Source organism: Copidosoma floridanum, unplaced genomic scaffold (assembly GCF_036245765.1).
Source record: "Copidosoma floridanum isolate Cflo_tuat_1 unplaced genomic scaffold, Cflo_Japanese_pri ptg000030l, whole genome shotgun sequence".
Lineage (NCBI taxonomy): Eukaryota > Metazoa > Arthropoda > Insecta > Hymenoptera > Encyrtidae > Copidosoma > Copidosoma floridanum.
Genome location: NW_028321907.1, coordinates 4,992,161 through 5,008,080, shown reverse-complemented (window position 1 = coordinate 5,008,080; position 15,920 = coordinate 4,992,161). Strand labels below are relative to the sequence as shown.

Here is a 15,920-nt window from a genome sequence, read left to right as displayed (position 1 = left end):
TACGTAATTATTTATGGAATTATAGTGAGTTCAGGAGTGTAGAGATCAGAAGTAGTCCAAATTTAGCAAAAATCACAACAATCATATATTATTGATATTTCAGGGTAAATAAAAGAAAATGTTTATAATTTCAGTCAAGAAACAGTTAATCGTTGCGCAAGTACGGATAATTCGTTTTTTCGCGTAAGAACTAGCGTTGAAAATTCTCTTTTGACGGTTGGCGGCATTGGCGCATCCGTTAGCGCAACTTGAATCAAGGACGATCAGAGAGGACGATGAGACTTCAATTACTTTTATCGGCGTTTGCGATAAGGATACATCTCAATAATCTATAATTACCTCGACAATTACGGATTAGGATTTTGAGCGATGCAAAATACAGTCAGAGGGTAATATTAGTTATGTATTTTTGAAGAGGACGTGAGTACGTAATTATAATTACTCGTTTTTCAGGTTTACGCTCTAAGCGATCAACCGTATCAATAAAAAAAGTACCGAGGGATGATTTTGGTAATCGGACATGGCTCCTAGATCAATGGTAGTGGTGCAAGTAAAAAATCAATGTTGATACGAGTACCTGCTCATTTATGAAAAAAACAATGGGTGCGTAAACGATAAAATAAATAAACTTCCAATGATTAAAAAAAAAAAAAACGCGGCATATCTACGAAGTGGACGAGCTGGACGGCGACCCCCTTTTGCGGCCAGGGTGTTCAAACAAATAGAGGACCAGTTTTTGTCAGTCTCTGCGCATTGCGTCATTTGCCAAGAAATACATTTGGAACAGGCATCAAACGAAGGTGTCCGCTCTGCGTTCCATGCGCAAGGATATACCTACATAACCTACACCCCCCCCTGTCCTTCTCTTGAGAACTTACGAGGGTACACTCACCGTACCTTGATTCGCAAACCGCGAAGTTTGAATTCTTGAAGTAATTTATCGTATTAAAACACAAGGAACAACCATAACCATAAAATAAAAATATGATGATAAACAACTATCATTTTAACAACTATTGAACAATCTTAAAATCATACTTTATGTTTATTTGTCATTAAAAAATTTAAGAATTTAAACTTCGCGGTTTGCGAATCAAAGTACGGCGAGTGTACGTATATTTCATAGGAGTGAGAGATCATCTAGTAGGTACGCACTCAATTGTCTTAATAAATCGAAGGTACGTCGATAATTTTTTATCTCATATCTATGTCTAATGCCTTGAAGAGTCCAAAGCACGGCAAAGAATTTCGAGAATCGAAATAAGCGAAAAAAAAGAAATATACTGGTACGCGTTGGTGTATTATATACACATATTTAAAAAAAGGATTAGTCATTACCATGAGATTTGAAATTGTTAATTGCAAAATAATATGTGTAATTCGTGTGTTCGCGCGCAAATATACCTACCGGTCCCTCCGTTCCTCGGTCCCTCATTTGAACGCATATATATATATATATATATGTGTATTCACATGTATGTGTTGTACTATCTGTATTGGAGACTGGAGAGAGAGATAGTCATAGTGGTACTCGACTCGACTCTCCGCGTCACTCTATCTCTCTTGCCATGTATTCGATATGTGATGCTCTTGCGCGCGTATACTCAAACATATCTATACACAATGAATGTGGTATGGTATAGTATAGTGTATATATATACATATGTAGTACACGAGGAGCGCGCGCGAGAGGAGAGACAGAAGGCAGAGCAGAAGCAAAAGTGAGCGCGCGCGCGAAAGAGAGAGAGAGAAAAGAGACTTTTTAACAGTCGCAACGGGGCCGGCAGTCGACGGAGCAGCGCCGCCTGAGTACCTACGTACGCACGCGTTCGCTTGCTCGTAAGTACATACAACAACCAATAAGTATACCCTAAATCTCGACAAGCCCAACATTACACATCGGTACGTTTCATATGTGATACGTGTGATTTGCTCCTCCAAACGGATTAAATCCACGTTCCTACATTGCTCCGAAAGTTGCGTGGTTTTGTGCAAGTGCTGGACAACAACACACCGTTATCGTCCTCTACATTGTTGTGATACCGTCGTGGATTATCGTCCACTGTTATCTATCTGCCGGTTACACACATATACATGTATACACACAACAAGTAGTAATAGTCGAGCAGTTGTCAGCTGAACGGTTTGTTGTCGATCGCGCGCTCGAGAGGTGCTGCTCTCTCTTCGGTCAGTGTCTTGTCTTTTTTTTTTTTTTTTTTTTTTATCATCATTCCTCTTCACGAAACAGAGGCGCAGCATACACGTACATGATATATACATATATAGCGGTGCTCTTGTGCGTACGTAATATTGCGAAATTCGAGGACGAAAGAAATGTAGAGTTTTAAAGAGGAGAAGACGAAGAAGCAGCGCGAAGAAGAAGGCACTGTTATATACATGTATATACAGCACATCTACGTATAGATATATAACCAGTGGCAATCGCGTACGGAGTGGTATATATTGTATACTACGGTGCACAACATACACACATATTATACATACACGCCAGGCAAAAGTGGCGGAGACGCGGAACGCAAAGAGCAGAAGGAGACAGAATACATACGAGAGTATAGTGGTGTAGTGCGCGCGCCAGGTGTGTGCTCTGGCCCGTTGTCTTTCTCTCTCTTTCACACGACTTCGTACATTCGTACAGCTGCAAAGCCAGAGCAGCAGTAGTTTTTTGCTGGCCCGGCAGCAGCCGCCGATCCACGGCCGTCATTACGTCGTGTATAAGAGTGTGTAGTGCCTATGTATCAACGTACATAATATATACATATATATGTGCCGTGCATAACCTAATGTACTCGTGAGTTGCCCCCCCCCCTCTCACTGTGTCCATAATCTCTTTATCTCTGCCCCCCCCCCCTTTTGTGTAACGTGTTTATGTAGGTAATGTAATATAAAAAAAAAGTTTAGTGGAAAGATAACGAGGCACGGCTCGTCTTCGAGTTCATTTTTATCGTTAGTGTTCTCGAATTTCAGTAGATCTTTTTGAAAACGAGCGCCTGTCACCAAGCCCATTTTTTTTTTCGGGTGACCTATATCGGAAGAGTCAAGTGATTAGTTGACAAAAGATAAGTGGCTGTGAAAAAATGTTTTTTTGGCATTAAAAAAGGATGGAAACTTTGGTTTGGCTTTAACCTAAAAATAATAACCAATCCGACGAGGGAAGGAGGAGAAAAAGAGGGAGAGAGATCAAGAACGGGATTTTCCAATGCACGTCGCCAAAGTATTTATTACACCTCGCGAGTGATGCTCGCTGTTGTTGTAGATCGGAGTGGATATATGTAATTAAGTGCACGGATGTGTGAATATTAAAAATTAATCCGTCGTCTACATTTTTTATAACCTCGAAAGTAACTGCTTTCGGGATCAATTACATCGATGCAGGGGAAATAAGTAGTTGTGTGATTATTGAGAAAAAAATAAAAAATAAAATATAGTGCGCGGGATTTTATCGATATGGTAAAGTGGCATGTAAGTGTTCATTGTTTCAATCAAATTTAATAAATTTGTTGTTTGGTGTATCGTCGTTTTTCGTAACGTTGGAACGCGTTGTGCCCGAGTTGTATTTTTTTTCTTCCGTTAATTGAGTCGCGCAGTGCGGTGCGGTGCGCGCTTTTTTACGTCAATGGGATTCGCGACCCGCGGCAGATCCTGCACTTATGCATCCAAAGAGCGATCGAGACCACTACGTATCAGGTGAGAATATCATGTTATATAGCTTTTGTTTACGAGTTTCGATAAGTGTGCTTTCGTTGACGTAACATAAAAAAGAGAGAACGTTGAAATTCAAAGACACACCGCATGAATTATGTTTTGCTTTTATTTTTACCTGCAAGTAAGTAGAGAAAGAGATTTGGTGTTTTTTTCTTCTGGTAACGTCGGCCGAGTGTTTACCAAATAGCAAACACAACGGATCGAGCATTGAAACGAGAGTATGTAAACAAAAAGCGGCTCTGTGAAATCGGAGTCGCCGCCGTTGAGGTTAGGTTACACCTCTCACCCATATATACACACGAGCATGTGTTAGTGGAGGGACGTCGTAGATCATTCGCGATAAACGCGCAAAAATAAACTCTAGCTCTCGGCTTCTGTTCCATTTTCATTCGATTATTCGACGAATAACCAGCGATGAGGGAATTATGTACAACAGACCGAGATAAACGTGTGTTCACGTTAATTACTAATTATTCATTCCATACGTTGTTGCACAATATTTTAAGAGTCGTATGACAAATATTTATAAATAAACATCGGCAACGTTTATTATTTCCTTACTTTTATGTTTAACGATTCGCCGCTCGTCACAAACATCTCAATCATGTTTTGCAAATAATATTCTTCAAAGTTGCACGATATTAAGACATCAATTCATCTGCAAACAAACAAAACGATTCTTATTTTGAATTTTTGGGATAATATGATTAACTTTTTTTTTCTCACACTTGTATACTTGTTCTCATTTGACAAACAGTAATAAAAAAAAATAATAGAAAAAATCACTTGTTTTCAAAGGGACACAAAAGCATCGTGTTTTTATTCTCAAATATTTATCTCTCATTGTTGATACGAACAATCGTGCTTAATGTTCTCAAGAAAGATCGTTAAACAACACTGTCGCGCGCTCGTTTTTTTTTTTTTTTTGTTCACTACATCTTTCCTCCTCCCACTCTCTTCTTCTCGTCTCTCAGCATTATATTATTTCTTTTTCTTAATTCACGTATCGCGAGGTCGTCGCGTCAATTCCAATCGGCTCGTTTTACAGTTTGATTAAAAAAAAAAAAAAAAAAAAGAGGATGTACGCGAGGATGCACGTATACAAAGCCAAACGGGATGAACATTGTAGAGAGACAGGATGTTGTTGTCGCGCGTAAACGGGCGATAATAATTTCGCGCTGATTGGATGATAATCGGGTCGCTGATTAAATTCTAGGATAATGACGACGGCGTTGTTGCATAAGGAATCGGCGGCGAAGCAGATAGAGCCTCTCAATATCTCGTTGTCATTGTGCCATCATAATTGCCAACAACTTTTCTCATTGCCATTATTGTTGTTCGCGCCATCGTTGTTATTATACTTACAGCTGCTGCTACTGCTGTTATTGTTATTACCTCGGTACACTGCCAGCTTGCTCGCTCACTCGATCTCTCTCGTCTATTTGTCATTATTATTATTATTTGCGGGTGTTGGAATCGTTTTGTTACCCTCATGGCCTCCACGCTCTAAATTTTCCATTGTCCATTTCAATGAATCGATTAGCTTCCCTTTGATCGAGCCCGTTAATACACATTACATACATTTTTCATCATTCTGCAACATCTGCTGAAATAATAACTTTTGGCTTTACATACCATTCGATATATCGTATATACACGCAACGCACGCCGTTATCGTTTATTTTTGATGCGAAAAAAACCCTCGTCCATTTAACGCCCCTCGCCAACGCGATTGTTAACGTGAATTGAAATATCGAAAGCTTTAGAAAAATTAACATCCCCCCCCTCTCTCCCCTTGGACAGGGTATACTAGACCACTTGCATGTTGCGAGTGTAATTAACGAGGCATGGTTGTGATTGTGTGCCGACAGAGGATGCCGCAGGTGTTGTTGCTGTTAAGCCACGAGGTCGAGAGGCGGCAGTGTGTGCCAGTGATGTCGGTGGCGAGGCAGCCTGCAGCCCTGCTGGACCTGGACCATGGCCGGCAAGCCTGAGCAGCCGGCCTCTCATTCAGGCCCGACGCTGCAACAGCCCCAACAACAGTTGTCGTCCCTACCGAGGCAGCAGCAGCAGACCCTCCAGGAGCAACAGGCTGCGGCTCTGCAGAACAGCGTCTTAGTTTACGTATCCGGGGAGAACTTGGCCTACGCCAACAGCCTGGACCAGCAAAATGCCCTTGCCGGTTATCAGCAGCAACAGCAAAGCATCAACAATCAGCAGCAGGACATCGGCCCGGACAATGGCAACAGCGTCTTCCTGCAGCACCATCACCACCTGCCGCAGGTGTTCGGGGACAAGTCTCAGGCCGCGACGGCCGGCTTCCTCGGCCAGGCCGGCAAGGACGTGGCCCACGAGTTCGAGCTCGCCGTCGCCGAGATAGAGCAGCAAGAGCCGCTGCACGCCCCGAGCCGCGGCTGTAGCGACGAGGAGGAGTCCGGTCACTCGCTCGGGCCCGATGACGACGACCTCGTCGACGATGGGAGCTTCGTCGTCTCGCAGCTCGAGGCCGCCTGCGACGCCGACATCATCTACCAGGATGACGAGCACGACCAGGATGACGAGCAGGACCAGGAGCACCTCATCAAGCTGTCCAAGGACATGCTCGACGGGTGCAACGGTTACGCGGCCATTAACGGCGTGTACGGCTTTCCGCTCGACGAGAAGAGCCTCCAGGGTGCGTTCGCGGCCGCGGGGGCGGAGCTCGACGCCGCCTGCGATGCGAACGGCAATCACCAGGTTGGCAGCGGCTTTGTAAGGCAGAATGGCACCTCGGGCCTCGGGCAGCTTTACCCCAACACCCTCATCACGGATGAGCAGCAGCAACAACAGCAGGACGACCAGGTGGTCGTCGGGGCGGAGCTGCTCGGTGAGACGGTGGTCAGCGCGGGCCAGGCGTTCGCTAGCCTCGGTAGCTGCGACAGCGTGAGGTCGGACACGGCCGAGTCTACCTGCAGCAGCCTGAGCAGCCACGAGAGCCAGGAAGTGGCCTTACAGCAGGCCGCGAACTTTGTAGCCGCGCAGCAGGCTGTGCGGGAAGCCGCCGAGCAGCGGCAGAATCAGCAGGTGCTGCAACAGGTGCATCAGGTGCTCGATGACGCTATTAACAGTGCTGGTGCTTGTGGTGTGGTGCAACAACAACAGACTCAGCTTCAGCAAGATTTGCACCAGGGCATCGTAGTCCCGCCCGGCTGGAAGAGGATCTGCACCAATGGCGTCATCATATATATCAGGTGAGAGATCTCTCGATATTTTGCTGTTATCTTGACGTTTTTACTTGCATCCATCCTATCTGTGTCGTGTACACATCTTACTTTTCTCAACAAGGTCAACACACACATTTGTCACGCTTGAAAAGGTAAGCGGAAACGATATCGGGTTACGAGGCTCCGTTGAGTATACATTTTTGTTCGCCTCCTTTTTTTTTTTTTTTTTTTTTTTTTTTTTTTTTTTTTTTTTTTTTTACCGATCGCAAACGATACCTCTCCTCGCAAAAAGGCCTTGTTTTTTGTTCGCTCGTCTAATATACACCGATACGGATATACGTATGCGTAAGGCAACAGACGTGACATTAAGTACGTAAGCAGCGCCACCGCCGACAGACTCCACGACAATGTTTACCAAAGAAAGACAATCTCGAGCGCCCGATGTTTGTATTTGCCGAAACGTATCGCGACACGGTTATTTGCCAAAGCTAATTAATCCAAGTATACGAACCAATAGCAGAGGAGAGGGTGGGATAGCTATGCTTTTTTTTTCACGCATCGTCCTCGCGCTGTTATATTTATGTCATCGTGTATCGCGAGGCTCGAAGTAAAACAGTTGAACCACCACGCGTTACGGAAAAAACGTTTGTCTGCGTGCATTCGAGAACGAAAACGAGATTGAAATATCACGAGAAAGCATTGGTCGGTTAACGGGCCGGTTGCCGTTGCGTCACGAAGATTATCTTTTTTTTCCTTGGCGTGAGCGACAAGTATATATAAGTAAGCAAGAGAAAAGAGAAAAAAAATAAATAAAGTAGAAGCCCGAGAGATAAAGCGACTTTGACGAAATACACACGGACGAAGCTGGCTCTTCCCCCCCCCCTCTTCGCGGCCACCTCGGACTTGTTATTTCGATTGCATAATCGATTCGTTTGACTTGAATTTTAATCCTGTTAACTCGAGCTGTACATAATACATCTTCGACGTGGTTTGGAGAACGAGTGTAAAACACGCGCCGTTTCGTCTACACTCGGAGGAGTTTTCGTCGAGGAACGAACAAACACGCGCCGGTTAAATTTAGAACGTGTACTTTTCGATTAATTGGACGCAGTTCAACTATTTTCTCTCTCTCTCTCTCTCTTCCCCGCGTTATGAAATTGGAATCGCGCGTCGCGTTGTTTTACGCCCAAGTCGTAAATCTTTTGCCTCTGCTCTCGATATGAAAATAAACATCTCTCGTCTCGAGCATAAAAGTATATAATTGTTACCGCGAAATTTGTGCCTAACGTTATTTTCGTTATCTAACGGGCTTATCGTTGTTTCGGCACCAGTGGCACACAAAACTTGTATTTTTTGTTTTGTTTTTCAAATTCAATTACTCTTAATCGCTGGAATAATGACTTTTTAACTTACGGTTATTAAGATAAGAGGGCACGAGGTTTAGTAAACTCGAATTACCTGCTTTGAAAAATCCAAATTCATCGGATACACCGGGTATCTATATTATATGTATTTTCTGTTTTTCAGTCTTTTAAATTGTATACAAATTAACTGGTGTCTTTAATGAATCATTTAATAGATGTGCGGATGTATAGATAAGTAAGCAACCGTCTGTAATTTTATAGTATTTTAATTTCGTAAATTTTTTTAACATCCTAATTGCCTGAATTATGTAATAGGTCAAACCTACTTTTAAAATTAGTCTCACTGTAATTACTTATATTATTTTTATCTTATATTGCCTCTGTTCGAGGAGTTATTTCTTTGATTACACTACTTTTGTAGATGCTCTTTCGCACTAATCAACCAAATGTAACTTTGTATTTTTTTTTATCTCTCCATTATTCGGACCCAATTTGTCCTTGGCATTGATAAAATTGGCTATCGATCAATCAATCAACATCTATTAGTTGAAAGTAATTTATTGCCGTGTAATGGTAACCAAACAACAACAAAAAGAAGGAAAAAAAAAAGGTATCGAAAGGATCCGTACTAATCCGTGCGCGTGAAAGTAATAGGTGTGGGGCTTGGAGAGTCAACCCTATCGATTCCCCCGACGGTTTTTTTTTTTTCCTTCTTCGGCGGGTCCAAGAACAAATCACCAGAAAAACACGAGAGCAAAGGGCGACGGCGATTCATCGAGCAAACTGCGTGTACGTGTCCTCCCTCCCTGTTGTAGCCCTCGAGGGGAAAAAAAAAACCCCATACTCACTCGACGGTAAAGACACACGAAAGTGTACAAGACAACCTTGATGGGGGAAAAAAAAAAAACAAGATTCAGAAACCGTGCAGGGAAGGAGGTGGGGGGCACTAATTGAAGGTGAAGCGGGTATAAATGAGGGAGAACAAGCCCGCGCAAACGAACGGAGTGAGAGAAAAGAAGGGCCAACAGCGTAGAGAAAAAAAGTGCGAAAGCTTATGCAATCGGAGGCCGAAAACCATAATGTGTATACCTCTACACAAGCACGCACCGCTGTCGCCCTCTCGGCCGATAATCAATTATCAACGAAGCGCACACGTGGAATGATATACCCTCCCACCCCTCACTGGCTCTCTTTACATTTATCGGTGATCGCTCATTTCGTCGAGCCCGCGGTTTCCTCTCTCTCTCTCTCTCTCTCTGCGCACACAACCTCTAATTCCTTCCCGTTTGAAGTTTACCCAAGGCTCTCGGGACTTTGGTGCCGAGTGTCATGTTTGCTCGGCGAATAAACGAACGCGCGCGTTGAGTGTACATCACCCGTTGGACACGAGCGCTGCGTGCCCCATTCGACGTGGCTTTTGCGGTCTAGCTGCCCCGTAAAGCCATACGGACCGCAATTATTAAAAAAAAAAAAAAAACAACCCCCATTGTGTACAGTGTGGGTGAGCTCCAAAGGAGTCATAAATAATGTCCGATCATCTGGTTGTAGACGACCGCAGCTCCGGGAGAGAGAGGCATACCTCCGGGGCGCTCTCGATAAATCTTCCGGGCAATGTGATCCTGTTTTACCACGCCGAGAAGTGGCAAGTAATTATCATGCGCCTTGCCGTGTATATATTGGCTGGTCTCCCCTTTCCTTGGGAAAACAAAAACTGCGATAGATATATTATATACCCGTACGACCACATATATATATATATATATATATATATATATATATATATATATATATATGTAGTGGGTAGGGTATACCCCATAGTATCGCAGGACTTTCTCAAAGTCGCGCGTCGAAATATACAGACGCACTTTCACCGTGTATAAACGTATGTACACCAGTTTGTTCTCCCCGAACACGTTTTTGCACGAATATTCACACATAGGTTGCGTATCCCCGATACCTATACGTATAAATATCCTGTGGAAAGATCGGATGTACAGCAACACCGGGTCATCGAACCCATATGTTTTTTCGTCAAAAAGAAAAGAAAAAAAAAAAAAAAAAAAAGGTTAGGGGGTGAGAGAAGTTTGTACGGAGGCTTTTCCTCGAGAGCTTAGACGCATTTCCGAAGGGGGAGAGGAGGACACATCTGGAGTCGAGATTCCTCTGACACCCTAATACTCTCCAGTGGCGGCCTTGAGGATGAAAGCGAGCGCCGCCACCGGCGTCGTAAAACCTTTTTTTATAGGCCTAGCTTGTCCTTTTTTTTTTCCCCTCCTCCTTTTTGTGCCATCAGCGATGGCAGACGACAAAAGAAAGGTTACTAAGAGGAAGAAATAAAGTGGCGCCGCAGTTTGCCGTGAAAAATGTGTCATGTCTGCTGTGGATGAAATTGTTTTTCAAATTAAAAAAAAAAAAAAAGAAAAAAAAACCCGTGCGACTTGATTCGTAAATCCGCTCCGTCGTGAATAATATCGTGGTGATAAGCCAAGGAGGTGTATATTCATAACTTCCTCGCTTCGTTTTGCTTCGCCTCTTCTCGAGCTTTAGTGCGGCGATCGGCGCTGAATTCCATTAGGCTTCATTAGACGCCGCGTTGGTATATCATCATTGAAAGCTGATTTATTCTCGGGTTCCCTCTCGGCTCGCGGAGAAAAGAGTTTGGCGTAGTTTTTTTTTTTTTTTTTTTTTTTTACATTATGCGCGGATTTGATGGCAATTAAAAGGGTGGAGGAAGTACGCGCTATTTACAAGTCTCGCCGAGGGGTGCGATGTTTACGACGACGGCCACCTCTCTTTTTCGCATGAAAATCAGCCGTTTCAATTATTTACGATCCATTAGAGAGTGACGCCAATTTTAATGTATCCTTATTCTTATCTTCGTGATGTACGCATTAACGTTTTGCTCGATTGACATTTTTACGCAACCGCCCGTACCATGTACTATATTTTATTATGATTATTCATCGTCTCGTTTGTCTAATGGAAACACGACTGATTTGCATAATTTGTTACTTTCGAGTTTTAAACGGTACTGGTTTCACGATGGTTATAATATAACCTTGTACTTTGTTTCCATGGAGTATTTTTTTCTTTTTCTGTGCGCCACAGCATCCTCCGACGTACAGGGCTTTTACTCGGGAAATACTCAACTCGAATCAAGATCTTGATAAAGATCACGTCAGTTTGACGTTACGTAATAGCTTCCTCTTGGCATGAATATACGTTTATGGGCCGTGTTTATGCTTCGATATTCAATTTAACAACATTTTGTGGGTCTCTGTGTGTATAACATGTTGTTCGATCAAATGTATTATGTTGAATGATACGAATGCTGGTCCGGTGGACTATTGTGCTCATAAAAAGACAAATTTTAAAAACAAGCACATTGACGTTGGATGGAAATGAAGTGTGGAATTGTAAAAGAAAGGTGTGTTCAAAGTTACCCACGCGTGTCTCGTCGTGCAGATAAAGCTCGCGGAGAATTTTGAAGGTCGAGGTCACGTGATTTTACGTAGGAAGAGTGAGAGAGAAGAAAAAAAAGGAGAAAAGATGATTGTTGTACGTACCATCGAGCACAGAAATGCGCATCGAGTCGCTAATTTGAGCTCACACTGCTCGTGAGTGATAAGCGTTATCGATGAGTATTTCAACTTTTTTATTTTATTTTATTTTATTTTTTTATCTAATTGATCATTCTACCTATACCTATACACAACCCGACACCTTCATGCCTATGCATTGTCTGACCATGGACAGGAAAATAAATCGATCCTCAAATCACTCCACCCGTGCAGAGCACCAAATAAAATTACTTAAGAAAAAAAATGTTGGTTTCTGTCCTTGATCCGATATCGATAAAATGACTCTCAGCCGATCAAAGCTGATTCATCGACCACGCAAATGAGCTATAGAAAAAAGAAAGAAAGAAAAAAAATCCGCCGCAGCACTCATCCCGATTGAAATCCCTCGGGTCAATCGTAGCCGACAAATTAGCGAGACAGGGATCGGAAGGGAGGATCAGTGCTCGCGCGCGTGTGTTTGTCCAGTTAAATACGTTGTGCTTGTGTGGGTAGTAACGCTCACACACGCGGGTTTCGGACGCGACCTTGGACGAATGGAACATGCGGGCCTATATGTAGCCTAAAAGCCCTATACCGTCGACGTGATGACTCGACTCAGGCACGCGCGACGAAGCAGCTCCATAGTGAACATCCCACTTATTTGTACGTAGTACGCGTCGCGGATTTCGCCATTGTCGTGTAAATTGTTATTTTGCTCGTCGCGAGCTACTGTAAATCGTTTTTGCTTCCCAACGAGCGAAATCGAGTCGTCATCGATTCTCGTTCACCAAAAAAAAAAAATCGAACGAATTGGTGCTCTCTTTTTACAAAGTCCGAAAGTTAATTAGAAGAACTTGGAAACACTCTGTTTGCTCGCCGATCTCGCCAACTCCCCGGTTATTGGATTTATTCCGCTCTCCGTCCCACTCCTCCATATAGCTGCGCGAGCTGTTTTAATTACTTTCGCCGGGCTTATACCGATAATTGTTTGTTTTGTATCGTTTTTCTCTCCCTCCCCACCCACCCTCCGTTTTTTATTTTTTTATTTTTTTTTTTTTTATCATCCAACTCTCGCGTTTTGTGTCCTAATAAATTTTTAACGACCACCCGACGCAGTTGCGCAGGTGCTGAATTAAAAAAAAAAATGACGGGCGATCGATGTTACATACAAGCCGTGATACGATTGCTCTCCATTGAGCAAATTTATTTACTCCATCGAATCATGAAAAGCTCGCTGTACCGGTACGCACGTGTGTATGTATATATGTATAGGAAAAACATGAAAGCCCGGGATTCCCCAGCGCCGCCGATGACGCCGCAATTTCCGTTTTTAATTCAGGGTGTCGACGTCAGCCCCGTGTACATATATATATACTCCGTAGATACCGATCGCCCCTCTTTCGACCTTTATTTTTGCTTCACCGAAACTCGCCACCGGCGCTTCGGATAACCGTGTCGAGCACGTGGATCGATAAAACGCATCGCGAGAGTGAAATTTAAAAAAAAAAAAAAAGCGTTTTTTTGTTTCGTTCGAGTACTCGAAAAACCATCGCTGTCATTGTTACCCAAGAGAGGGTGGAAAAAAAAAAGGTTGGATTATTGGGGAGCTCGTGGTTTAACGACGGCTTGAAAAGCCCTTCCAGCCCACCGCACTAGCCGACGCGAATGATGCCATGGAATGTCGGTTTGGGGAGAATGTATATACGTATATACACGTGAGGCAAAAGGGTGCAGGCGCTGCTGGTTGATGGACGCGCGTAGTATGCATATTTCGCTGCACGCGCAATTTGCCTCGAGTGCGGGAGGTGCGAATATGTACGGCATATGGGGTGGCGTCTGTACGCGTGAAAATGAAAACTGGGATGATCCCGCAAGGGGGGAAGAGGTGCGTTTTTTCGAAATTGAACGCGGTGGTTTGATTAGTTTGGCTGCGATGACGGGGCAACTCGATTTGCATCCAAACAATATAGGTGCATCATCCTACGGGGGAAGGAGAAAAAAATATTGAGTTCCGAGCTGTATTTTTTTTTTTTAACTTTTCAAAGTCTAAGTAAATTACGATTGGGATGAAAACTCGAGCGAATGGAGAGGAGAATTTTTTTTTTCTTTTCTCCGAAGGTGAAATAAAGTGAGTTCTGGCGTCGTGCAATTTCAAGAATGTAAACGTCCCATTGATACGCGGGAAAACAGGCATCAGCGGGGGTAGACGGAAAATTTCGAGTAATTTACCGAGTGACGAGACGATGACTTGAATGTCGAGGGGGGCAAAAGAGCCAGACAGAGTGGTATACGCGCGCAAAGTGCACCGGGGGAGAACGGAGAAATGGTTTTTTATGAAAAGGAGATGTGACGGGCGTGAAAATGTACATACCTCGGCCTTTCTTCGCCGAGTTCTTTCTCCACTTCGTGAATTATATTTCACATCATTTTATTCGCATCTACGTTGGGTGTGTACATTTTTTTTTTCTTTAGTAAAAAAAAACTTAAAAATTACTTGACAATGTGTAGGAGCTTCGTGCTTTTCAAAAAATTCAATCCTTTGTCGTTTCGTTCTCGACTTACTTTTCGCGCGAGATTGAAATCTGTTGAAAAAAAAAAAAACAAAAAAAAACAAATTCCTTTCATTTTTCACACAAAGACATCCTCTCGCAGAGAGGGAGAAAAAAAAGACTAAAATCAATATCAGCAACAGAGATAGAAAAAGCTCCGTTCCCTTTTTCACGTTTAATCCATCGCCCAACAATGGCGGCGTAAAAAAAAGCTCAGCGAAAACACTCGGAGCGAAAATTGACATTATTAATCAATATCAAACACACCTCGAGTCATTGACACAGCACGGGGGAGCATAATGAAAATCTTGTGCACACATAGACCCCCCTCTCTCCTACCCTCCTTTGCTTCCTCTCTCTCTCTCTAGTTGAAACTCATTAAAAAAGAATCACCGAATAGCGGCCGTATAGCGAGAGAGGAAGGATAACAATGATGAAAAAAATCCATTCGAGCGGGGGAGCGCGAAAATTAAATTTCCCCGAGAGCAGTCAGAGAGAGAGAGTCTCGAAGACTCTCGTCTACAGTATCACCTCCACCCCTTACGGTGACTTTCGATCCCTCCAATACAAGTACAAGTACAGAGTGCGCGCACGCATACGTGTGTTGGGGAAAAAAAAAAAAAAAAAAAAAAAAAAAAAAATAGCATCGAAGAAAGAGGAGAGAGGGGTGAACGAGCCGCTGGGGTTGGAGCACAAGAAAGGAAGAAAAAAACAAAAAGAAGCAGAGAACGCGAGAAATGAAGTGCGCAGGCGTTTATCGGACTCTGGCGCACCACAGCGCAGCTCTCTTTTTTAAGCCATACCTCCCCTCTCCGTGTACTGCTCGAGGAGAAGAGGGGCTACTATCGCGGGAGTCGAGAGTTCAAGAAAGTTCAAGTCACAGTGGCACTACTACCACTTATGTGTCGTTTTCCGTCCCAATTTTCCTCACTCAACTTCTCAAATTTTTCTGCAGGTGTAAATGAAAAAAACAAAACTACTTGTTACTTATTCTAAAATTCTTGTATAGAAAATATTAGTTATTACACACAAGTTTGATAATAATAATAATGATTTCCATGCGTTATGTTACTCCGAAAACGCGTGATCAATGTAAAAGAAAAGCACGTAAAAAGAGACAATACAGAGACGGCTATACAGCGAATGTATTGCGCAATTAAATCGGGGTAACCCAGTCACGTAAACACACCCAGGAGCTAAGCGAGAGCCCACCGGGGCGCTGTTTCGCTCCAAATATCAGCCCCTAGCCTCCTCCTTCATCCCCTCCTCGAAAAAACCCGTACTCCCTGCTCTGAAAATCCTCGTGTATAATCTTTTCTCAGCCACCGAAGAAAGAAAGAAGAAATTCATTGTATTTATACGTTCATCCCTCTAACGCGTACGGGCACACAAGGACGAGGGTGAATAAAAAGAAAAAAAAAAAAAGAAAAAGAAAAAAAGGTGCAATCGACACATTCCCCCTCCTAAAGCCCGACTCTCGCGGCGGGGGAGGCGACGATAACGACGCAGGTACCTCGCTCT

The 15,920-nt window shown here is 43.4% G+C and overlaps 1 protein-coding gene across 4 annotated transcripts in view; it reads left to right on the top strand.

Moving 5' to 3' along the window:
• Positions 1-1,805: 1,805 nt before the first annotated feature.
• The window catches only part of LOC106644456 (uncharacterized), a 231,621-nt gene continuing 217,506 nt past the window's right edge, over positions 1,806-15,920 (top strand). For all 4 annotated transcript variants that reach the window (XM_089596965.1, XM_089596964.1, XM_089596966.1 and 1 more), the window contains exons 1-2: positions 1,806-3,705; positions 5,595-6,953. In XM_089596965.1, the coding sequence (XP_089453091.1) occupies positions 5,701-6,953 (1,253 nt within the window). In that variant the 5' untranslated portion in view covers positions 1,806-3,705; positions 5,595-5,700. The remainder of the gene's footprint in view (positions 3,706-5,594; positions 6,954-15,920) is intronic.